At 37.6% G+C, this 27,104-nt stretch overlaps 1 protein-coding gene across 7 annotated transcripts in view; it reads right to left on the minus strand.

Moving 5' to 3' along the window:
- Positions 1 to 27,104, minus strand: part of Fxr1 (FMR1 autosomal homolog 1) — a 47,465-nt gene that overhangs the window by 16,711 nt on the left and 3,650 nt on the right. For all 7 annotated transcript variants that reach the window (XM_075950854.1, XM_075950851.1, XM_075950850.1 and 4 more), the window contains exons 2-9: positions 14,018 to 14,070; positions 13,028 to 13,121; positions 7,577 to 7,648; positions 7,108 to 7,256; positions 6,624 to 6,717; positions 5,947 to 6,063; positions 4,415 to 4,585; positions 3,576 to 3,654 (exon numbers count right to left, since the gene is read on the minus strand). In XM_075950854.1, the coding sequence (XP_075806969.1) occupies positions 3,576 to 3,654; positions 4,415 to 4,585; positions 5,947 to 6,063; positions 6,624 to 6,717; positions 7,108 to 7,256; positions 7,577 to 7,648; positions 13,028 to 13,121; positions 14,018 to 14,070 (829 nt within the window). The remainder of the gene's footprint in view (positions 1 to 3,575; positions 3,655 to 4,414; positions 4,586 to 5,946; positions 6,064 to 6,623; positions 6,718 to 7,107; positions 7,257 to 7,576; positions 7,649 to 13,027; positions 13,122 to 14,017; positions 14,071 to 27,104) is intronic.

Here is a 27,104-nt window from a genome sequence, read left to right on the forward strand (position 1 = left end):
AAAATTCCAAAGGGAACACGGAGATGCTGTTTCCCTATTATAAAGATTAACCTGAAGAATCAATGTATAACTGAAATAATGTGGTATATTCTTGGGATATAAGTAACAGAAATATCCCTTACCAAGTAGTGGCAGCCTCATGTTATCAAGTTCACATCACAATTATTTTTTACCTAAGTCATTTTCATAAAAGCTTAATTTCAGTAGAAAGGAAATAAAGTCTGTCATGTTGTATGCCTGAAAGAAGTTTCCATTACATAAGGAACAATGTCAACAGTGAACCGGGTCATAAGAGCACAAACTCTTTCTAGATTTTTACAATCTTATTCCTAATCTCAAACCCCCTTTCCCATCAGTAAACCTCAATTTAAAGAGCAGTAGCTGAGGAGGTTAAAACAGACAGAGGTCACAAAACTGTGTCTTCTCCGAGAAGCCCTAGCAGCAGTCCATCAAAAGCAACCTTCACAGATTACGCAATGAAGCTTAAGCAGCAGCTTCATCCTCCATCCTTCTAAAAATAAGCAAATGTCTTTTCAGAAAACAAAAATTAAGTTGATGGCACATAAGCCCTTCCCCCAAAATCTTGTTCACTTGCTTCTTGGAACTGTACCAGTGGTGAGTTAAGTATCCATCACCCTTCTGGGTCCTTGGCAGGGACCTACCTTCAAGTCTTACTTAGTCCCACCAGAGACCTTCAATATTTTAAATGATCATTTCCACAGTTTAAATTCCAGAGCATATTGACAAACTGAAGCAGACCTGTAGTATAAATTGAGCATTGAGTATAAATGTTGAAGGGACAAAGTAAAGAAGTGATTAAAGGCAGCTTCTAAAAGGTGGATGGTTTTGATCCATTTTCTAATCGGTGTTCAAAAAATACTTTTTTCTTTGATTTCGGACAGGTGGGAATGATCAAATTCTAGAATGCCTCTAACATGTAAAGCAGTCCATTCTCTCTGGAACTTACCCAAGAGGTCCTCATTCCCTTTTATTCCTCAGTTTTCCTTTGCTTTCATTAGGATTATGAATTATTTCTCAAAAGACTGCTTAACCCAGAAAACATTTGAGGGAAATAGTGTATTACTCTTTAAGACAAGCAACAGAAATGTCCAGGTTCAACATTGTGAGCTTTCTCCTGCTAATGTATGCTTTCTAAAGAGTATATAAGCAATTCAAATCACAAAGGCCATCCAAGACAGGATAGTGGATAAGAAAGAGTCCCATCACTGAACTGATAACCAGATAAAGAAACAGAACCACAGATAGATCCAATTTCCTTAATTCTGAAATTCTATGATTAATACTACAAATTCTGGAAGACCAAGGTTTATCCTTGTAGAATTAAGCTGGACAAAAACTTGCTTTCCTTTTCATAAAACCACCATCAAAACCTTTTTACAAGTAGGAGGCCTTAGCTGAGTTAAATGATGCTCTTAGAATAGCTACCACAAATTAGCACTTCATCCATGTGAATAAATGATCTAACAATAAACATTCCAAAAGCAGCCTTTGTGGCTGGAGTATAGAAGAAGCCTTATCTAGCATGGGCAAGGCCCTGGGTTCAAAGGGGGAAAAAAAAGAAACAAATAGCAAGATAGTAAAATTCATATCGGGGCAGCACGTTGTCTCTGCCACACAAGCCTGGCAATCTGAATTTGATCCACCAAACTCATATGGAGGTAATAAGAGAGCACTGACTCCACAAGATAGTTCTCTGACCCCTGTCCACACAGATACCATGAGTGTGCTCGAGCATCCAATGTTCACCAATTTTTAAAAAAAATCTCGTAACAAACTTTTGTATTTTCTTTTTAATGAAAATTATACAATATTCTTCAATTTCATTATCTCAACTCATTTTTCTAGTAATTATGTAATGAGCAATGACATCAAAAACTAGTAGCGCTTGCATTAACTGGCAGTATATCGTACTTATTTAAGAGTCCTAAAAAGGTTTTTAGATACATTACAAAAAGAAACAAACTTTTCTGCTATAAATCATTTTTCCTACGTGTGCACTGACCCACGTGAAAGCCAAGGATCAATTTTGGGAATTTTCTTTTATCTGTGCCTCCCCCTTTATTTTTTGAGCTGAGACAGGGACTCTCACTTAACTTGGAATCCATTTTTTCCTAGCTGGCCATTAAATCCCTAGGATCAGCTTCCCTGCCACACCAGTGTTACAGATGTACTAGGTCACAACAGGCTTTCCTGTAGGCGCAGAGTTGGACTGAAAGCCCTTACCCACCGAGTCATATCCCCAGCCCTATACTAGTCCTGAAGGGAATATCTTCAAGTAGAGAAGTGGTGTGTTTTAGATCTTTTCCAGTTTTATTTTATAGGATGTAACAAATGACACATACATAGACAGAAATTACCTTCTTATGCAACCCAAAGGGCTCAAAAAATTCCTTAGGGTCAAAAACAAGCAAACAAAGGAAAACAAACTTATGCAAAGTCTACCATATTATGTTAGCACTTAATTCTAAGTTTACTACTTTGGAGAATCACTAAGTACTTAACATATACCCAAAGCCTTCCTATTTGCATCAAGTAGCACCCAAAATGACACAGAGGCACAGGATAGTTTGGTAGTGCAGCACTTGCTACAAACACAGGAGGCCCTGGGTGTGGTATGGTTCTCAGCTTCTCAAAGGCACATGAACAAAGACAGCCCCATCAACAACAGCACCATTAACTAACATACCTAAGTGTAAGTTAACCACAGCAAACTCAGAAACTATCACCTAACCTGTAACTTATGGATACAGTCATATTCACAGATGGGTGATAAACAAGTGTAAGCTCCCCTAATAGGACCATCTGTCCTCCTACCCAAGGCATCTTACCTTATGCTATACCATTGCCACAACCAATTATTTATTCAGGGCCTACTACGTGGAAAGAAGTTTATTATTCTAGAGTTAGCAGAGATTCTATAGTTATTCCCACTCTAAACAAACAAGTATCACAGACCACCTTAAGACCTTCACTATCCCAGTTTTGGTAGACGTATTTGAAAAATAATAATAAATGGGCGGTGGTGCCGCACGCCTTAAATCCCAGCACTCGGGAGGCAGAGACTGGCGGATCTCTGGAGTTCGAGGCCAGTCTGGTCTACAAGAGCTAGTTACAGGCTAGACTCCAAAGCTACAGAGAAACCCTGTCTCAAAAAACAACAACAACAACATAATAATAATGATGATGATGATGATGATGATGATAAAAAAGACATTAAGCAGGAAATAGGTTAAGTGCCCAAAGGATAAGAAGACTTAAGAAAAACTTTATCTGTTACACAAACTCTAGATCTTATTAATGGCACAGAATAAATAATACACTTTCCTTTCTTGTGTATGAAAATATGGAAGGTTAACACAGTAACACAAATAAGATTTTATCTCCCCCCGCTCCCCCCCCTCTCACACACACACACACACACACACCAGAACACAGTATTTGCTGTCTTAAACAGCTCAGATTACAGGTACAGTAGGTAAATAAATTACAAACCTAACATCCAATTAAACTACTTTACATTAATATTCACACTTAACCTTTATACAAGTACCTACCAACAAGATTCCTGGGAACTTGAATAAAATCTTCCACAAATTCCAAGAACCCCCTAGCTTTTTTTACAGCCTCAGCACTCTAGATGAAGGAAAGACAAGTATAAATCCCTGTTAATGTCCTGGAACAACCCCATACCTAAAATATATGAAAAAGGAGAAAATTCCCAATTTTTATGGCATACCACAAGATTCAGCTTAGCCTATTGGAATGTCAGTTCAGGTTAGGTCATTTGTTAAAAAGCACTTGCCTGCCTGTCTGCCCTGTACAGAAGCCCTGGGTTCTATTCCCATAAAACACAAAAGATAACAGACACTGCATACTGGGCATGGTAGAGCTCAAGAGGAAAAAGGTCACTGTTAACAACTGAGGCTAGCTTGCTCTACACACCAAGACCCTGTCTGCACAAAACAAAGTTGCTTTGCTTGTCCAGAGACACGTTTTTAAAAATGACCTACTTATAAGATCATTTAAACTTTAAATTCTAATAGGTACTATTTTTTAATAGACTGAAATGATTTTGTGGATGGCTTTCTTTTATTTCTGTTCCTTAACCACAGTCCAAACTGTAAACATACGTTACAGAGTTTAGTAAATTTCAGAGCCCACTCTATAGACACAGGACTCTAGGCAGTATGACTCAAAGCCTGTCCTCATAATGTTACACTGCCATTTCTGAAGATTTCAGAAATAAACAAGAGCTTGTGCTAGAATAATTAGTCTGGTTTTATGTGAATTCTTACCTCAAACATTTTATTGAAAATTAAAATTATAGAAAAAAATATGATAAAGCAGATTATGTCCAATTAAGTGAGCAAAAGCAGGAAGCAGATTAACTTACCTCTCCATAGATTCTAAAAGTTCCAGTATCTTCATCTAACTCAATGGCAGTTACTCCAGGAACCTTCCTAGCTTGTTGTATGTTACTACCATGTGTTCCTATTGCCAGGCCCATTAAATCTTCTCTCACAACAAATTCTTCATGAAAAGCTGCTGCAAGTTGTTTTGTGCACTATTGAAAAAGGGAAGTCAGGATTTCTCTTTTGTAAACTTTTCTTTTAAATACTGATGTTCATACCATCACTCAAAATAACCAGGAAGTGGAGAGAAAAATCCACATCAACCAAGCAATAAATGGGTGAACAAAATGTGGATTATTCACACAATGTAGCAGGAAACTTAAAAAGGCAAGTTGCACGTGGCAATACGGATGAACCCCAACAACATTAACATTAGAACCCTAAGAGAAATAAGGTAAGCATAGAAAATTATTACACTTACGCGTACAAGTTACCAAAGTTTTAAGAAAGATCTTTTGAAAGCTTGACTAGCATATACAAGTACTGGGATATATCTCAGTACTTGGGGAAAATTCTTTTTTAATTAAAGTATGAAAATTTTAACTGGGCAGGGTGACTGAATGGTCATAAATTGGATACCAGTCTCAAACAAACAAAAATATTAGTGGGGTCTGCAGGAAGGGGAAAGCAGCAAGTTTCTGTCAATAGTTTATAATATGACAAGATCCGGAGACCAACCAAGAATGCTAACTACATCATCACTAACTAATGAGCTAGACATTTAAAAAAAGTTAAGATAGTAAATTTTCAGAATTTTACATTTATTTTTAAATTCAAGACAAAACAAAAACCTAAATTTAATAAGATCAACAATGAGTCTTACAGAATTAAGGAAACTCATAAAATGGAAGGAAATCAAAACATTTCAGTCTTTAATTCTAGTCACAGAAAATTCTAAAATTATTTTTAACAAGCTGCCAACAATTCTCCAATTCAGACATCTGTTTCAAATGTATTCATATACTCTGTGGAGAACACATGGGGAGGCCACAAATTTGAGGAATAAAAATGTCTCCCTTTCTCTAAGAACGAGTATGCGTGCACACATATTCAGATGGGACAGTAAGGGCAGAAGGAGCATCCTCAAGGTTAGCAGTGAACAGCAGGAGGAAGTAGAGAGCCCCAGGAGATCAAAGCAGCAGCATATTGTAAAGTGTGCTCTCTAGGATGTCTACCTCTAACTCTCCTTTCCCCTTACATAACTGCTACAGTAAACTAAGGTCACATCCAACAGGTGACAGGGTAGTAAAATTCAGATCAAAAGAAGGGTAAAGAAAAGTTTTTCTGGGTATGCCAAATTACTAATTTCTTAAGCCCTTTGGGCCTATTTTCTAAGCCCCACAAGAGGTGCTTAGCAAAAAAAAAGTAATGCTTGATAAAAGTAAAACAGAAAATTAATTTTCCTAAAGACTCTGGGTATTAGCCATATATCTAACTCTCAGGTTGCTTTCTGTTATCAACATTTGTTTGAGACACAGGAAAGGTTATGGGACACAAAGGCAAACCCACTTACTTCTAAATGCTTAGTGGCCTCTTCATTTCTGGACATAAGCATCAACTTTGTCCGAATACTTCGCAAATGCATATCGCTTAAGATATTTACTCTCTTCACAGTTGCTTCACTGGCCGACTACAAACAAACATGTTAATCACTCACAAATTTAAACATTTTTTCCGAGAAAACTCGAGCATAATTTTCTAAATGAAGCCATCCTTGGTTCTTCTTACCTGCTTCTTCTATCTTTTCATTGTACTAAGCTTTCCCTCTCTAATGTAATCTTACTTTACTTTCTGAGCTTTGTTCAGATGTGTGTTGGGGGAAAAAAGATTTTTACACATTAATAATCTCAAGATGTTATGAATATCATTAAGAGTCTTATGAGCCAGACACAGCAGTCCAACTTTAATCTCAACACCTGGCAGGCTGAGACCGGAGGACTGATTGATAGGGCCAGCTTGAGACTACATAGCAAGACCCTTTATCAAAAAGTCAATCAACAACAAACAGAAAAAGCAAGCCAACATTTTTGTTCCTTCCTACTAACGGAGAAAAATTTAACACAGCTACAAAAGACAACAACAAAAAACCTTATACATTAGTAAAATTATTATACACAAAGCTTATTAAGCCATTGAAATATTTAACAATATTTGGTAATTAACTAATTTAAAATATAGTCTTAATCTTACCAGTATCATTAGCTGGGTAGTTTCAGGATGATAAAAAATTCTGCACGCTCCTACTGCTTTCTTAAAATCTTTATGGGCATTTTCATTCGCACACCTAAAGAGAAAGTAATGGACATTAAAGACCAGCAATGGATTAAATTTAGGAAGAGTAGAGTGTAATCTCTGTATTTCATTTTGATATTAGAATTTAAAAGCTCCTTTCTAAAGATTATTTCATTATTTCTAATTGTGTGTATTCTGTAGTGGTTTGTGCACAAGTGCCAGTGCCAACCAGAGGCTTCAGATGCATTGGAGCATGAGTTACCTGTGAATGGGAACCACCCAATTTAAGTGCTAGGAATCAAACATTTGTCCTCTTAACTGCTCAGCCACCTTCCCAACTCCTTCGAGATTTACCTCTATAAGGTTTTGGTTTGTTGGTTGACGAATGATGTTGTGGACTCAAAGATCTTAGCTCATAAAAGAGTTCAATAAAATTACTTACGCCTCTCTCAAATCCTCAGGAACATCCACTGTGCACTTAAAGAAGGTGTTTTTTTTGACAGTTTTATTTTGATTGACAGGTCGAAGTCGTTCAAATGTGACTATTTCATTGTAAGTGGCATCACAAGCAGCATATTCAATGACATAAAACTAAAAGACATCAAAGTTCTTTTAAAAGCTTATGTGAACAAAAATACTAACCTTTAGATGATGTTCTAGACCCTCCCACTTATGCACAAACACTAAGCAAACCTTTATACTATCAATATCATTTACTTAAGCCAGATTATAAATGAGTACATGCATGAACATTGGTGGTCATATAAGCTTGAGACATAACTGAAATCTATAGTACAATGAATCTTTCAAATACCTGATCGACTATGCCTGAGGTGGGAGTTGAGAAAGAAAACAAAGGGTGATAGTCGAGCAGCCCGAAGCTCAGGTATGTCCTCGGAAAAGTCACCTACCTCTCCTTTCATCATGCGAACTTTAGCTAGCCACCATCCACATGGCTCTTGGTCATTTGCTCTGGAATATACCTGAGAAGCAAAAACATTCCTTTATCTATCCATCCCAAAAGCTTGACATCACAGATGTAAATATAAAATCTCAAACTCCACCAGAATGTAACTACTGAAGCCAGTAGATTAACACACTTTGAAGAAAAGCACAGATAGACATTATTACTTAAAAATAAGGCCATGAAAACCTAAATAAATAAATAAATAAATGGCTGAAAGCTTAGTAACTTAGCTTCTTGAAAATCTATTTTACCGAACAACTCTTGAAATAATTTCAAATAAATTTAAAGAAACGCCTCTTACAAGGCAACTGTATGAAATATCTGCAACATACACCAACACTTCATCAAAATCGAGACTGTTTTGAAGACTTAAAAATCCAATTTTAAAAATAAAGAGGCTCAAAACAAACAATTCGGTTAAAAACATGAAATCCAATGTATTCCAACTGCTTGTCTGAAAAGTAAAATATTAAGATACATTAAGTTCATCTAGCACAGTACACATATCTTACAAAAACTGGGTTTACATTATATTATCGTCACTGTTGTTTGCTTTGTTTTCAGACAATGTTCCCAATAACTCAGGCTGGCCTTGAACTCCACATGGAATTTCTGATCCTCCCGCCTCTACCTTCCCAAGTAATTTTTAAAATTTCAACTACTGGGGCTGGAGAGATGGCTCAGCGGTTAAGAACTCTGACTGTTCTTCCAGAGGACCCGGGTTCAATTCCCAGCAACCACATGGCAGCTTACAACTGTCTGAAAATCCAGTTCCAGGGGATCTGACACCTTCACACCAATTCACATAAAATATAGTTGAATCATAAAAAATTTTTAAAAATTCAATTATTACCAAAAACAGAAAACATCAAAATTCTGTTAAGTGTTTTTAGTTTATTTTTTATTTTGTTTTTAATTCACCCTGGTATGGTGGTACACGCCTAGAAGCCCAGCACTCAGGAAGCTGAGCCAAGAAAATATAGTAAAACTAGCCTGGGTTACCCAATAAGATACTGAGTAATAAATAGACAGATGACTGGTTATGCCTACAGGGTTGATAAAGTCAAGTCAACCTTCTATATAAGGATTTCACAGATTTAAATACATTCAAGAAAACTAATGTCCCATAAATTATTGAATACAACTACCTACAGAGCATTCGTGTACTCAATATAAGGTAGAGATGAATTAAAACATAGAAAACTGAATTATATGCACATAATTTTTCTATATAAGGGAGTTTTGCATCCTCAAATTTGGTATGCAAAGCCGGTCCTGGAACCAACAAAAGTACTCAGAGTACTTATTTAGCTGAAATACTCAGCCTAAGAAATACATCAGTAGAGCTTCTGTACTGGGAAGCACACTCAAGTGCTGGTAGTACACCAAAAACATGGAGTTCTTAGTCCCCCAATCTCACCTTATACATTCCTTCTATTTAGCTGTTCATGATCTCTTATAATTAACCAGTAAGTCAACAAGCTTTCTTATCCACTCTAGAAATGTATTTGAAGAACATCCATTAACCTCTGCTAATTTGCAAAATTCCAAGACTTCCATACAGAGAAACCTTGTCTTGAAAAACCAAAAAAAAAAAAAAGGACCCATACAGGAAAAAAATGCATTTCATAAGACCATCAAATACAGGACTGAGCATATCACTGAGGAGTAAAATACACCTCACGTGAGGTACTACTCTGTTCAATTCCAGGAACACAAAGACACACAACCACAAACAAAACTTGTAGACCTGTGTTCCAATCTCTAATATTGCAAAAATGTAAAATCTTATCCATACCAACGTCTGCCTCCTGTTTTCAAACAGTATTCTGGTTGATGAATGAAAAGGACGAGCCACAAAACATAACAAAAACACAAAGACGTGGTAATTAAAGTAAGCAAAATGAAAGCCACAAACATTTGTAACCTGAGCACCCAGGAGGCAGAGCAAAGAAGATGGAGAGTTTAAAGAGGCCGTTCAAACAGAACAAAACCCCATCTATAGGGGCTGAGATGTGCAGTCCATAGTAGAACACTTGCCTAGCATGAGTAAAAGCTTAGGTTAGATTTGTAGCACAAAGCACTACATATATTTTAAAAAAGACAAGTCACAGAACAAGGTATCAACAGTAAGCAAACATAATTTTAAACATGTTCAGTATCAATTCAATAGATAATAGTTCAGCGCACCAAACTTCTAAGAGTTTACTAATTCAAACATTTTGAGCCTAAAGAATGATCTTTTTGCTACTATCAAAATCTTAAATACACATGCCTTTTTATTCATAATCTACCTTTAAAAAAATAACACTTCTTTAATTATTCTGTGTGTATGTTTCTGTGGTATGTGTGCCAAGTATTCTTTTCTATTACTCTCTGTCTTATTATTCTAAAGCAGGATCTCTCCTGAACCTAGAACTTCTATTTTCTCAGGTAGGCTGGTGGTTAAGTAAGCATCCATCTCTTCTCCCCACCAGTGACAGGCTCAGGCTACAGGCAAAGATGAGAAAATACCATGCTAGGCTTGTTACCTGGGACCTGGAATCCAAACTGAAGTTTACACTTGTGCAATAAGTGCTTTTAGCACTCGGCCAACTCTCCCTATCAAGTGACCCTCTTAAAAAGATCTGACATAAGGACATGCTTTTTGTTTTAACAATAGTACTTCTGATCTCAATTCTGGATACATCCATACCAAGAAACTGTGTATTTGGTTAAAAACAAAGAAGCAAATTTGTATGAGCAAACATCAAAGTATCTATGATGCTCTATTAATTAGTTAGTAAATACAAAAGTCACAAACATGTAATATAGTCACAGTTGTTACAACTTAAACTTCTTTATAAACACAAAGGAAGAATCTACAGAAATACTCAACTCTAGTTGACACAAGCTGGGGCAACTGAACATCACATCTATGCTAAAAGGGTGGTTCATTTTTACCTTATAGTTTTATATAATTTCACTTATTTTTAAAACTTAAAACTTTAGGAGATGGAGAGATGCTCATCAGTCACAAACACTCGTTGCTCTTCCAGAAGACCTGGGTTTGATTCCCAGCACCCTCATGACAGCTCACAACTATTTGTATGTAACTCTAGTACTGTAAGATCCATGCCATTTCCTGGCCTCTCAAGCACTAGGCACACATTTCACACACATCCATGATGACAAAACATCCAAACACTAATTTTTTGTTTTTTATTTCAATCCATGAAGAGAGGCTTCAGAAGGAAGGAAGGATTGGTCAATCCACAGGAGGCAAAATTTTTCCTTAAAATTTCAAAAATAAACAAAACTTGATTATATCTTAATTTGTGATGTTTTCAAAACTGTAGCAAGCAAATTTTTACTAGGGCTGAATTATGAAATGGAAAATGAAATACACAATCTAGGAACAACGGTTTCTCAATCTGACATGAATGTTTTCATCACAACTGGATAAACAGGCTGCAGATGGTTCAGACTAAGTCTGAGCTTACCCAGACACAGACTAGGGAACAGATTTAAATAAAATATCCTCAGCACCTCGCCAACGACTTGTGATTTTGTTGTTGATATAAGTTGGGTTCCCCCTCCCCGACCTTAAATCAGAGATTTGTTGTAGAATAATCTTTTTGTAAACTGAAGAGGTGTCTTTGCTAAGGTGCCTTCTGACTGGTTTAATAAGTAGCTGCATAGTGAAGCCACTCCTCCCAAGGCTAAAAGATCATTGTGGCCGAGGGGGCAGAAAAAAATGTAGGCAGAGGCAGTAAATGACTACAATCAAACAGTATCATTTGGACTTGGCAGGGCGGCTGCACATATAAACTCACTGCAGTTGTGACAGCATTCACAAGACCTGTGTAAGCCGAAGCCAGACAGAACGAGGGGCGCTGACCAAGCAACCCCACCCCTTGTCATAGGTGTATTAGCGACTTTAGCTACTAGAAGAGGGGAGAGATGGTTTTCAGAATACAACCATCTCCACTGGAAGAGCACACATTTCAGACTATTTGGGCAACGCAAACTGGTCTTAATTAAAAATTTGTTTAATGGGGTAGGGAGCACAGGACACAACAGCTTTAGTGGGTATGTGGGGGATATCAAATATGATCAATAAATATTGTGCAAAGCTCTCAAACTAAAAATAAAAGCATCTTTACTCACCACTGTTATTGATTGTAATAATAATTTTTAATTTTTTTCTGTGCTGCAGGGATTCAAATTACAGGATTTCATACATGACCCAAGATAGCCTTAAAAGAGTGCTAGGATTACATACATGCAACATCATGCCAAGCAACAGCAAAAATATCCATTAATAGTTAATACTGAAGAGACAGACATGCAGAATTTGCTTCTAAGTGCGGGGGAGCAAGTTACAAACAAAAAGCAGTACACTATAAATCTATTTCTGCCCAGCAATGGGAGAAGAGGGTTAAAAAAAAGTGTGAACTATATATGTTCTGAGTGACAGTGTTTTTTAGTTTTTAATTTTTTTTGTGTGTGTATTGGTGGAGAATATACTCCCCCTATTTATTTTTGTGAAATACTCTTTTATTACCATATGCATTCTTTCTACTATCCAGGATGTATTTGGATCCCCCCCTTTTTTTAATTTATTTATTTATTAAGGATTTCTGCCTCCTCCCCGTCACCGCCTCCCCTTTCCCTCCCCCTCCCCTGATCAAGTCCCCGTCCCTCATCAGCTCGAAGAGCAATCAGGGTTCTCTGACCTGTGGGAAGCCCAAGGACCGCCCACTTCTATCTAGGTCTAGTAAGGTGAGCATCCAAACTGCCTAGGCTCCCCCAAAGCCAGTACGTGCAGTAGGATCAAAAACCCTGAACTGTAAGTCAGTCACAATTAAATGTTTTCCTTTTTAAGAGTTGCCATGGCCGGGCGATGGTGGCGCACGCCTTTAATCCCAGCACTCGGGAGGCAGAGGCAGGCGGATCTCTGTGAGTTCGAGACCAGCCTGGTCTACAGAGCGAGTTCCAGGACAGGCTCCAAAGCCACAGAGAAACCCTGTCTCAAAAAACCAAAAAAAAAAAAAAAAAAAAAACCCAAAGTTGCCATGGTCATGGTGTCTCTTTACAGCAATAACCAAAGCACAAAGATTAGCTTTAGAAAGTTATTAACATTGTATGGTTCTGCTCTAGATTTCTCTAAAAATTAATGTATCATTCTTAATGTTTTAATAAACTTTCATTTTGAAAAACTTTATCAAGTTCACCAAAGCTAAAAATAGTAGCACTGACACATGAGTCCATCTCACTTAAGTCTCCAGAAACACTACGTTACAGTCACTATCAATAAAGAAGAGGAGAATGATTATCAGCTACAGATTTCCCCACAAGGACATTTACTTATAACAAAAAATACACACCATAAAGAAAACTTAAAAACACATACCTCTACCTCATCTCCTTCACTAATTTCTTTTTTTATATCAGGTGGTGGTGGTAATCGAACTTCATTAAAGGGAACCTGGCGTTCTGGTTGCCAACTGAAGGATTAAAAAAAGAATTAGTACTTTTATTCTAGCAGAAACTAATATGGAAAACCTATCGTCTCTGTCTAATGCTTTAAATACATTTTAAGATAGCTTTTTTAAAAGTTACTTTTATCACTCAGAATGTCCCAAAGAGAAAAACAAGAACTTTAGTTATTTAATTTCTTGAATAAGTTGAGGTAGAACAGATTTTTGCATGATTCTTTGTAAGTTTTATAATTAATATTGATAGTATTACACTTCAAATTACTTATCCTAAGAATGGCAAATACATTACCACCCTGCAAACAAAACAGGTTAATTTCTCAATAAGGACAAGGTTCAAAATATTCACAGCTATCAAAAGAAAGTGGTGAGATCAAGTATATGATGTAAAAAAACCCCACAATTTCATAAATTACAACAAAATAAAAACTTTAGCATACATGTTCACAAAGGTAGTACAAATATTAGTAGTTTAGGGCTGAGAGAGCTTGGTAGCGTTTGCTTCCTGTAACTCCAATTCTAGGAAATACCAGTACTCTTTGTGGCCTCTGAGACCATCAGACATGCATTTGGTATATGCAGGGAAAACCACCAGATGCATAAACTTTAAAGAATATCTTAAAAATTACAGTTCAGATGAGAACTTCTTTGTGCTTATCATGCTCACAGAGTCGAGGTTCAATTTCAGCACAAACAGTTCTCAGACATATTTTGACAAAGAACAATATGAAAACGGCAGGCAGATTGTAAATACAAAAACAAGTGAAGGGTTATCAAACTGGACACAGAACTCGTGAGGATCAATCAAAGCACTCCCACTCCACAGCAGAATCATTTTCCGACCAGCATCAGTAGGAACATTCAGTATTACCAATCTTAAAAATTTACATCTGCCAGTAACTTACTTATTTTCAAACACAACTGTGAGGGAGTCTTCATGGACATCTTTGATAAATCCCTGCATAAAACAAAAAGCCTTATCAGTATTATTGTTATTACCTAACTCTTAAACCCTGTAATAGATATAAAAAATACAGAATGATGAAAGAACACAGATCAAGGAAGACCAGTTGGTACAAGACTGTTCCAGCATTATGGGTGCTAAGGCAGGAAGATTGCTTTAAGTCCTAGGCCAGCTTAGACACACAGTGAAAACCAGACAAGGCAGGGACACAGGACTCTTGTCTTTAGAAGAGAGAAATAAAACACCCAGCTCAGTTTGTAGACTACTCGCCTAGCACTCCATCCCCCACACAATTCAAGAGTGTGATAACGAAATCCAAGAGGGTGAGAAATTCAAAGTCATTTTTAGGTACATAACAAGTTGAAAGGCAGCCTAGGATGGGTTAAAAAATTGGGTGGAGGGGTGAAAAGAGGTGTAGATGAGAGAGACACACACACTCACCCAAACAAACCCACCACATTCCAACAACCACAGGGTTTGAAAAGATTTTAAGATGTGAATTTGGTTTTCCTTTCTCTCATTTGTAAAAAGCTGTTCTTTAGCCTCCTTGAACTCTGCTTATAACAATGTTATCTACCTCAAAATAAGCAAACCAAACACACAGTACATCCTCATCCTTGGAATGAAGGGCTTACTTAGGTGAAGTAATAGTAAGGCGACTGACAGGTCAGTAACTTAGTAGTTAATAACCCAAACTCTTCAGTCAGGTAACATCCTAACTCTGTAACTTACACACAATTTTAATCTAATGAATTTAATTAGGCCTCATACATTAGAAATTAAAATTTAAATAATGTTCAACAAAGTACCTAGCAAAGTTAAGAACAGATTCCACTATAACTATTAAATTACAGTCCAAGTCTGGTAAAGCATTACATTTTAAAAATTAGCATTATCTTAGACATGTTTTTCTCACCTACTTTTCTTTCCCTTAAAAAAGTCAGAGCCAGGGCTGGAGAGATGGTTCAGAGGTTAAGAGCACTGAGGTCCTGAGTTCAATCCCCAGCAACCACATGGTGGCTCACAACCATCTGTAATGAGATCTGGTGCCCTCTGGCGAGTAGGCATATATGAAGACAGAACACTGTATACATAATAAATAAAAAATCTTAAAAAAAAAAAGTCAGAGCCAGAAGACAACTATGCTGGTAAAAGGGTCCACCAAGCAAGTCTGACCACACAAGTCTGAGAACCTGAGTGTGACCATGGGAACCCACAGTGGAAGAGAGCTGACTCCAATGTCACACTACATGCACAATGTAGGTAGGAACCCATGTTTGCACTCACACAGACACAACAATAATTTTCCTTCTCAAATTTGGCTAGTTATATAATTGATAATAATATATAGTTGATAATAATATATGATGGTTTGGAGGCAGTATATTATCAATAAACACAAAATGATCTGATGGAGGAAGGTCATTGGCTAATAAAGGAACTGCCTTGGCCCTTTTTTATTGGTTAGGACATAGGTAGGTGGAGTAAACAGAACAGAATGCCGGGAGGAAGAGGAAGTGGAAGTGAGGGCAGACTCAACAGCTCTCCTCTCGGGAGCAGAGGCCTCAGCAGAGACGCCATGCCCTGATCCCGGGCAGACACACGCGATGAAGCTCTGACCTAGAATCTTCCCGGTAAGACCAGTGCTCACAGATTGTTAGAGATGGGTTGATTGGGATATCAGAATTAGCCAGTAAGGGCTAGAGCTAAGGGCCAAGCAGTGATTAAAAGAATACAGTGTCCGTGTAATTATTTCGGGGCATAAGCTAGCCGAGCAGGCGGCTGGGGTGTTGGGGACGCAGCCCCACCGCTCCCATATTACTACATATTTTCTAGCCTTTAAATAAATTTTAGAGTTAGTGTGCTTATCTTCATTTAACTAATACCACTGAGTCGCCATTAGACCTCTACTCTCAGTATCAGATGACTAAGCAAACAGCCAGGGTTATTAGTGTCCAATGAACCAACCAATCAACCAAGAAAGAAAAAAGTATAATGGAACTTTTGTCTAACATATTACCTAAAAAGAACTGTTTTTAAGTGGAACAAAGGACTATGGTGGAGACTGGCTTGTTTAAATTCTTACCCAGAGGGAAAAGTACTACTTGACAATTGGGTAATTACAGTTAGCATGTAAAAACATTTAACATTACTGTCAGGAGAACTGCAAATCGCTCAAGCCCAGTCCAGAGCTTCCATATATAATTTAACCTAGTGGCCAATTAGTAAACATTCTTCTCACACTTACACAACTCCAAAATACACACTCAAGACTAGCCATACAAACACGTGCACTTAGTACTTGGGCAAAGCACAACTTAAAGGAATACTTGTTTGTGTTCCCTTAAAAATCTACTTAACACTAAAGTTTATGCCAAGATAACTCACAAAAAGACAAAAATTGCAACTGCTTGTTAAGTAACAAAGCACTTTAAAAGAATATTCAAATGTCTACTATCAATTAGCAAACTGAAGACTACAAGACATAAACCAGCAGAAGGAAAAGCAAACAGCAAGTTTAGTACAACCCCGTAAAAATCTTTGCAGTCAGTCAGTCTCAAAAAAAGTAGCAGATGGGACTATTTCTCATTATACACACAGTATGACAAGCTGTAAGAATATAAGCGACTTTCCAACCAGAGGCTTCCTCCTGCCCACTGTCCCAGGGCCTGTATATACTAAGCTATGGCTGATTCTATTTCTATATGCTATTATTCCCAATCTCCAGATCTCCATAAAATTTAGTTCGACCATTACACACAGGACCAGTAACTTTTGTTGTTACTGTTTTTAAGTAGTCTTGCTAAGTAACTGCTGCTGGCTTGATACTTGCCACTGAGCCCCACAGTCCTCAAATTGTGGCAATTTGCCCTAAGAATTTAAAAAAAAAAGTAATTCAGTGTGTTTGCAAGTTAACCAACATACTTTGTAACATATAAACAATGAGAAGGGGGGAGGATGAGAGGCTTCTAATAATAGCTATAAAAAATCTATTGGTGGAGGAAAAAAAGCAAGTCTTCCTTCAAAAAAAAACAACAAAAAAGTACATTTTTAATTGTGGAGGGGGAAGCCCATAGGTAACAAGAATATACTACACTGATCAAATAAATAATAATGCTTACATTAAAGCTCAATGATCCTAACAGGGGAAGACACTTTAGAGTATAGACCACAGACTGCAAAAGTGCTTCTCTAATAAGTAAATTATTTAGAAGAAAAGGGCAGTGGCAGGGGATGTAGTCCTGGCTGTACTGGAACCTCAAATTCACAAAGATATCCCTGTCTCTGCCTCCCAAGTGCAGGTAATTAAAGGCATGCACCATCATGTTTGGCTTTAGAAGAATTTTAATGGAGAAAAGAACAGATTACCTTTAAGTGGTATTGGGATGTTTGGTTATTTATTATGGAAAATGAAGCTGGGTGTGGTGACACCAGCACTCAGGAGGCAGAGCAGGGTCAAAGCCAACCAAGACTAAAAGATTAAGTTTTCAAAATAGCCAAGGGATGGAAACTAACTCAGTGGTAGAGCACGTGTTTAGTAGTGTTGAGTCCCTGTTCTCAATTTTCAGCACCCCCAAAAATGTGTCGTCACAAAATAAATTGGCTAAAAGACTTAAATTCTGCTAGGCATGACAGCGTGTACCTATATTCCCAATGTTTAAGAGACAGAGGCAAAAGAATGAATTCAAGGACAGTCTAGACACTACAGAATGAGCTTGGAGCCAGAGTGTACCAATGAGAGAATTTGCCTCAAAAAAAAGGGGGGGTGGAGAAAATAAAATTAAGTATCTGGGGGGAAATATGAGTGAATTATTCATAGTCCCAGTGTAAAGAAGTCCTTTCTAGTCATAAATTTTAAAACACAAACACAAACCTACTTAAAAGATGAGCCATGATAATCACAAAAGAACAGGAGAGTGATTTTAACTGTGAGCTGAGTTAAATTCCCCAAATTCTCGTCAAAAAGAACATCAGGATAGACCTAACAATGAGAAGGGAACAGATCACCAGCCTCCTAGAGTGGTTATCCTATAGTGATTCTGATCTTTAAATTCCAATCTATTAAAAATCCTCATTGGTTAAGCAGGCAAATGACTCAAATGGGTAAAGGCACTAAGCAGCCCAGCCTGCCCACCAGAATTCTATCCTGGGAAGCCACCCCCAACTCCCAGTAAAAAGAGAAAATTGACTTCTGAAAAGTTGTCTTTTAGCCTAAGAACATGCACACACGCAAGTGTGATTTTAAAATTTCAGCACAGTTCCAATGATATCCAATGCCTCTGGCCTTCCCAGGAACCTGCACTCACATATACTCCCACATATAGACACATATACACAATTAAAAATAAAAACAAGCCAGGTATGGCGGCACATGCCTTTAATCCCAAAGTCAGTTTAGTCTACACACCAAGTTCCAGGACAGGTAAAACTACATAGAGACACTATCTCAAAAACAAAAAATAAATCAATCCATAAAAACTAAAATAATGACACACACTTTCAATCTCAACATCCAGGAAACAAAAGCAAGATCTCTGCAAATTCAGGCCATTTTCAACTACATAGCAACCTCTAGGCTATCCAAGTCTACACAGTGAGATCTTTACAAAAATTGTAATAATAATTTTAAAAGCAAAAATAAATCATTCAAAATCGCTTAAGTCACCCTGGGTAAATGGGACCTGTCATGAATCTAGCCTCTAGTTCACATTTATTTTCATAGACTGACGCTCCTACTACATTCAAACAATAAAATGTTCTTACAGGTTTAGTAATTGGTTTTTCTGGCACGAAATTTCAACTTTTTCTAGATTTGGTAAACAAATAATTTTATGTATTTGATTTCTTATTAAAGGTAATTAAGAACACTTCATTCGAGGCTTAGTTCTTGACCTGAAGCAAACTTGTGGTAAGGAATACAGTTCTAAAACCAAATTGACTTCTCTTACTAAAATCACTAACTAGGTGCTGGGCAGTGGTGGCATATGGCTTTAATCCCAGCACTTGGGAGACAGAGGCAGGAACACCTCTTTAGAGTTTGAGGCCAACTTTGTCTGCAGAAGCTAGTTCCAAGATAGGCTCCACAGCTACAGAGAAATCCTGTCTTGAGTAAAATAAAATAAAAGCACTAGGTTCAGTGTTGGATGTTACCGCAGTCTTTCCCTTCATCCTCTCAGTTAAAGAACACTGCTGGCATAACGTACACAGGACTAAGCCTTCTGTTTTTCTTGAATTGATGGAACTGCTTTGGATCATGACTTGCCAGGCTTTGAGCAATTAATGGTCTATTCAAAGGTTCATTTTCCAACTCCTGTGTAACTTCCAGTCTGACAACTCAGCATCTCTGAAACCAGAATGCTTCTTTAAAATGAGGGCATCTTAGAATCGCTGATAACCACAGGTCACCACTTAGGCAGGCTCAGACTTGGCTTGCTTGAAATTTTTCTACATCACTTGAATCATTACTTGAGTAAACCAGTGAAGAATTCTAAGGAAGAATAGAGGCTTCTTAGCAGAAAATTGTTGATATTTTATAATAAAAATCAGTAAAGCACCAGCATCAATACTTGCAGAGTGAGTCATTCAAGGGATCCTGGTAATAGCAGGATGCCCAAGGAAATCAAGAGGACACGTTGAAAACAAACTGTTTAATGGTTAAATAAGCAACTTATTTAGTCTGCATTTCCTATCTATTTTAGGTATCCAAATTAAAGGCACTAATCCTCAGAGTAATATAAGCACCTTTTTTTTTTTTTTGTTTTTTCGAGACAGGGTTTCTCTGTAGCTTTGGAGCCTGTCCTGGAACTAGCTCTTGTAGACCAGGCTGGTCTCGAACTCACAGAGATCCGCCTGCCTCTGCCTCCCGAGTGCTGGGATTAAAGGCGTGCGCCACCACCGCCCAGTAAGCACCTTTTTTCTTACAGCTGGTATCATTTTAGGTATAGTAAACTGGCATGGATCTCTCACAAAACACCCAAACCTGTATGTGGTAATCATCTATTCCTCCGGGTTAGTTGCTTTTTTTTTAAAGATATTTATTTATTATGTATACAACATTCTGCCTCCATGTATGCGCGCACGCCAGAGAAGGGCACCATGTCTTATTACAGATAGTTGTGAGCCACCATGTGGTTGCTGGGAATTAAACTCAGGACCTCTGGAAGAGCAGCCAGTGCTCTTAACCACTGAGCCACTCTGCTGCTTTTTAAGATCTCATTCTGCAATCCCAAGTTGGAGTTGAATTTGCAGAAATCTCACCACCTCAGCCTTCCAAGAGCTAAGCTTCCTGGCTTGAGTCACCACACTCAAATTACTCCCTGGACTCTAAACCTAGCTTAACTATTTTAATCTCTTGACCATGGCATCATGTTGTACAGTTTCCTACCCTACATGTACACGTGTACAGATTTTCTGAAAGGAAGAAAATACAGCTGTCTTTTATAATCAGGGTTCCAATACAGCTCAACGCAGCTAGGCATCCATCCACTGTGTGTAGTGAATTAATGCCTTTATCATGCCTCTAGAATGGTACTATCTAAAAACAGTGTTCTCAGATGAGACCCCTCAACTGAAATTGTCTTATGCCTTCCCAGCCCTGGACGCAACTTTATGTAAAACAAAACGAACAACAACAAAAAACAACCCTGCAAATTGTGCCAAGGAGCACTTCATGCTACTACTCATTCCTTTCCAAATACTGCAGCAAACCTCCCTTTAACTTCAATGTCTACTAATTTATATGACTCAAAACAGTTTCTGGACTGTCTATAGATAAAGACACAGGGAAAAAGCCCTTATCAAAACAAGGAAAATAGAACTTTACTAAATATAATTTGCAGTTTCATCACAAAAACTGTCTCAAATTCACTATGTAGTATGTGATAAATCACAGAACCCAAGAAAGCAAGATTTTTCACTCTAGTCTTATTCCTCAAAAGGCAAGTCATAATTCTCCCTCTTCTGGGCCTTTTGTGAATCTTCCTAGAGCACTCAAGGTTTTGTGGAACAATTCATGGTGTGAATCTAGCCATACTGGATGGAGATGTCACCACTCACTCCAAGGCTCCAAATCAAGTCATGAACCAGTAGCACAGGCACTCATTTTCCCCATGTACAAATAAACTATTTCAAACTGCTGGGCTACTGCTTATTATTTAATAGTTGATGCTTGCACAGATGCCTATCTTTGTGAGAATACACTTTTACATTAAGTTAATATCCATAAACAAACAGATCTCAATAACTGAAAAAAGACATCCCAAACAGGAAAACGGACAAGGTCAGGCAAACTGTAGAACAAATCCAAAAGGCAAATCAACATTTTCTGGCTCGGACATATTAAAAGGAAGAGCTATCAGCTGGTGAAAAAAATATGGTTGTCTCTGAAAAGAAAAATGTAACTTAAGAGGCTTATTTTGTTTTCTAAAGTTTTTAAGTTTCTTTCCAAACTAACCTATTATTGTTTGCATGTATGTTGTATGCACGCATGTGTGTATGTGGGTCGGCAAGAGACTGACTTAAGGTTATCTTCCTTCAATCATTCTCTTCCTTCTTCACTGAGCCAAAGGATCTCACTTGAACCTCGAGTTCACCAATTCGGCTACTTTGGGCTTATCTGGAAGGATTCCCCAGTCTGTAGGATTATAGACAGATTGTCACGTTCACTCAGCATTTATATGGATGCTGAGTTTCTGGACTCTGATCCTTACGTTTGTGGCAGGCACTTTATCACCTGAGCCATCACCACAGTTCCTAAACTACCCCTTTCTTTGGAATCTATCCAATGGAAACACAGATACTGGGGGGGGGGGGGGGGGGGGGAGATTGAGTACTGACAAATGCCTGAATATTCTTACACTTATGTAATCACTACAAATTATACTGTATGCAAATGTTAAACCGTGATTCTAGTTTTTTATAGGCACACTGAAAAACTCTACGTTTCTGAGTGTGTATACGCACACAATGCTATGAGCACAGAGATAAATCTGGAATCACATTTATCTGGCTCTAAGCAAGGTTACCTATCTGACCATAGGCAGGGTTACCTGAAATGGAGGAACAAAAAACATCAACCACCAACACCAGGAGGAAAAAAAGGAAAATATTTGGACTGAATCAAATTTGTACATCACATCAATAATAAACCACACATGTCAAGACTATGTGAACATCGATATATAGAAGTGCATATCTTTTAAAATGTGTGTTGTTGGGCATGTAATCCCAGCACTTTAGAAAGATGAGATAGAAAGACCATGAATTAAGAGCCCAGGCTAGATGACATAGTGAAATCCTAATTTCTTAACAACAACTTCTTCTGTTCTTAGCCAACTACAATAGCCCATATTCCCAGCTGTTATGGAAGTGGAGGGACTTAGAAGATACCACATAGGTCCACGAGTTTGTTGGCCTGGACCACATCGTGAACCTCTTTCTCAAAAGAAACTCTTATTTTGAACAATTTATTTTGAAAAAGCTACGTAACAAATCTAAGTAAAATTAGTTAAAAATCAATGGATATAAGCTCTATAAATGAAGTCTGCAGGTATTATTACAGAACTAAATTACTGAACAAATTCTAGTAAAGAAAAACTACCAAAAGCAACCCTTCATAGACCGGCTGCGGCCCAGTAACAAGCTGCTTGCTAGTTGCATGAAGTTCTGGTTTTGATCTGAGAACAAGCAAAGCAAAATTAATAACAACAGCAGCCTGTGCATCAGCACTGAACACTTAACTGTTCTAAACACAAGGCAATGATGATAAGACAAAATACAGACAACTACCACTGTTTGAACAGTTCTTGAAATGAAATGACTCAATGCTTCCAAATGGCTACCCAAAACTCTCCTAACTTTTCTGTTGCAAAGCATGGAAGTTTCAGTTACCTCCGTGTGCACCAAGAAGTTGTGGCAATGAGAATTTGTGACCAGATCATTGCATAACCATTAAAAAAGCCATTTAAAATGTTCAATTAGAACCGATTAGAAAAGACGTAACTCTGTATATAGAGAACCACTAAGATGACACAAATAATTACCTGTGTCCAGAAGCCAAGACTAATTTTATTTACTCAAATATATACTGAAGCCACTATTGCAAGCTTCATCAGCATCACCAAGAACTCTCCAGTTACTTTCCCAAATGGGTTGTGCAAACATGGTAAGGATGAAGTTTTGGAGCCTATCCTGGAACTACCTCTTGTAGGCCAGGTTGGCCTCGAACTCACAGAGATCCACCTGCCTCTACCTCCAGAGAGTTGGAATTAAAGGCGTGTGCCACCACTGCCCGGTAGGAAGTTTGTTTTTTTTTTTTTTTAATCTGATACCATAAATAATTGTGTTTGCAGAGAACCAAATACACAGAAATTCACTATTAAGTCAATGTAAGATTTAAGGATAGTTCAATTTTACCATGGTTTTCAAAGACAAATGAATTATAAAACTATATATAAACATGCATGTGTTCAGATCAACAAAGCAATATTCTGTTTCCTAATTTTGTTATAGTCCAGCTATTGAAAACCTAGTCCTAGAAAAACTGCCTCAGCACCTTATTCCTCTTCATGAGCTAAGTACCACCCACCAAAAAAGCTCCATTTTAAAGTCTTGGCATTCAAAATCACTGACATGCTGCATCATAAAAACATTACCTGAGGGCTGGAGATGAAGCACTGGCCTGATAGAGGCAAGGCTCAGAGTTTCATTTCTAGCATGGCTAGGAAAAATTCTGAACAGGCAGTTCATTTACACTAATATGTATGTGCATTTCAAATATTTCAAAGTATTTTACATACTCAGTAACAGAAAGGTGAACAGCTGCGGAGGATGTAACCATCCCACAGAAATAAAATATGAATCATGCATGTAACTTAAAATAGTCATATCAAAATAAATGAAAACAGGTAAAATTTTAACATACTTCAAACCCAATATGTCCAAAATATTATTTTAATATGTAATTAGTATTTTAAAAACCGTTAATGTGTTATATCCTCTTTCAAACTACCTCACTTCTGACTAGTATATTTCAGTTCAGTAGCTGCTAGCTACCATTTTGGAAAAGGAGTATATTCTTAGAAAGCAAAATAGAAATCAACCTAAATCTTTTTTGCAGCAATCATCCCAATTCAGTCTTGCACATTCCCAGTTTATTATTAATTTACAACTAGCAATAATTTTGAGAACTACTTATTGGTACTTAAGACAAAAAATCACAGTGTAACAACTGAGCATGGTAGCTAGCACAAATTTATAATCCCAACATTTAGGAAGCAGAAAGATTAGAAATGCAAAACCATTTTCAGTCACATAGCAAGTCTGAGAGATCCTACCTCAAAACAGTGTGTTGTATGTGTGTATGCGCACGCACACGTAATACTGTAACAGTTAAAGAAAATAAGCTCCAGAAACGCAAATACAGATTTGGAATCTGGAATCGACCTGATTTCTGGAGCTCCAACAGGGCTTCAGATTTCCCCAAATGGTGTTTACTGTTTGTTTCACTGTGGTTGAGACTAAATTAGACATGCACATGAACAACATCCAAGCAGCACCTGAGAAGCAGTCTCAACTCAAAGTACCAGTTGTTGTTGGAGCTGGACAGACTGAATAAACTCACAGAACTTCTCAGCAACTTTTACAAATGTCAGAAAAATACACTGCCTTATACTCCAGATGAGAAAACTAAAACGAATCATTCTGAATAGTATGATAGAAAACACAATCAGTAGGCCACAATCTAGTTAAATTCAGGCTCACAAAAAACGGCTCAGCACATAAAGGCACTTGTCACCCAAACTTGGTGACCTGAAGAACTGACTCCACAAAGGTGGCCTTTGAATCCCCACACTGGTACAGTGCCTGTGGCACTTATCCATCCACAAACACATACACAAAGTTCATTACTCAAAACTATCCTTTGAAGAAGTTTAAGGAAGTATCATAAACTAGAAGTGAAAAACAGAGTTAAAAGCCACTTCAGATACAGCATCATCATCAACTCCTTGTATATAAAATGACTAAGTGCGTACCTTATAGACCAGGTATGGCAGTATACACCTTTATATCCATATTCCTAATATCTTATATTCCATAAGAAGAGGCTGGTAGACCTCTGGGATTTCTATACTAACATAAACTAGAGCAAGATCCAGGCTAGCTAGTGCTACACAGTAAGACCTTGTCTCAAAAATAAAAAATCTGCACAAAACCATACCTCATGAAGTGTCTGAGTATGCAGGAAATACATATGGAAGCTTAAGAGAACATCTAATAACAAGCCAGCAAGCTGTTCTCTTACAAAAAACACTCAAACATGATACATATGTACATAAAGAAAAGGGTCCAAGCCATGTGTATTTCTAGACACTTTTTATAGCTTTTGTCTTCAGATGTTTTATTCTGTATTTCTCCTAAAAATAAAACAATGAATCCAATAGTCAGGTATAGCAGTGCATGCCTATACTCCCAGCAACAGAGTAGTGGAGACAAGAAAATCCTTAGTTCAAGGGCAGTCTGGGCAGCACATAGAGCAAGTTCCAAGTCCACTGAAATAGTTTAGACCCTGTCTCAAAATAACAAGTCTGCAGCTTTCTTTCCCCTTACAGTCACATTTGGACGCTATTCCTGGACAAAATAAAAGCTACAAACTGGGTATGGTTGTATAGGTCTGTAATCCCAGTAACTCAGTAGGTTAAGGCAGAATTTCAAATTCAAAGCCAAAGTTACATAAAACCCTGTGTCAAAGCCCAAATTATTGAGACCATTCAATTCCACTTAAAATTTTAATATTTACAAGAGCCATATTTTAAATATGTACGATGCAAATTCATCTTAAATATATTTGAACCTATACATTTTAGCAAAGAGCTCTAATACTAAGGAAGCTACCATTTCTCCCTCAGATACTACATTTAGAGTTGCTGGTGAGGGGTTGGTTGACACAGTTGTATAAGCATCACGAGTTTAGCCTACACTGACCTGGAAGTTAAAGAAAATGAAAAAGTAGTGTGTGTGGAGGTTAGAGAACCTGAGGGAGTCTGTTCTCTTCCCATCATGTGGACTGTCAGATTAAACTCAGATTGTCATGTCTGGCAGCAAGCACCTTAACCCGCTGATCCATCTCTGTTGTCACTGTTTGTTTTCCAACCTAGAAAGCTGATGTTCCTGCCTCTGCCTCTCAAGAGCTGGAATTTTAGGCATGTGCCACCAGGCCTGGTACTCACTGAAGTCATTATGTCCACAGCACACCACTCCTTCACTGTTAATTTAGTTTGTCATCAGTGATAAAATACGTACTGCACAACCTCATTATTGATCTCAATTTTTACTTTTAACAGTAAGTTAAATAAGGAATTATAGATCTATTACAATTCTTCAAGACGTGTCAATTATACACTTAAAGCCAGACATTAAGAGCTCTACATGTAATTAATTCCATCTACTATACAAAGGACCCCAAACTTCATTTCACCTATACAGACAGAAAAATTCCTCCATTGGAGGTAATGGAGTTATGTGACAGTTGGTTTTTATTATCAATTTTAGACAATCTAGAAATTACCCAGGAACATTCTCTATCAAACATTGTGTAGATTAATATGGTCTATGGGTATGTCTGTGAAGGACTACTTTGAGTAGCTGGGAAGACTCACCTACTGTGGGTAGCAGCATTCCGTCAGGCAGGTGTAGAGAAAGAAAGAGCTGCTGAGCAGACGTATATATGCATGCGTTAATGCACCACTCTCTGCTCCTGACTGAAGTACTATGATGAGATGAATCAAGTTCCCTCAATGATGAACCATAATCTCCAACTGTGGGTCTAATAAACCATTCTTCCCATAAGCGGCTTTTTCAGAGCATTTTATCACTGTACTAGCAAACAGAACTAAGGATATTTATCACACAGAGAACTGTTGCCAAAAGATGCACAATTTTAAGTATCCTTCCTAGCAAGCCATTCTGTTGCTTGAATAAATTATAGAATATACATTCTTATCTCTTTTCAGTAATACATTCTACCTCAC

Source organism: Microtus pennsylvanicus, chromosome 16 (assembly GCF_037038515.1).
Source record: "Microtus pennsylvanicus isolate mMicPen1 chromosome 16, mMicPen1.hap1, whole genome shotgun sequence".
Taxonomy (NCBI): Eukaryota; Metazoa; Chordata; class Mammalia; order Rodentia; family Cricetidae; genus Microtus; species Microtus pennsylvanicus.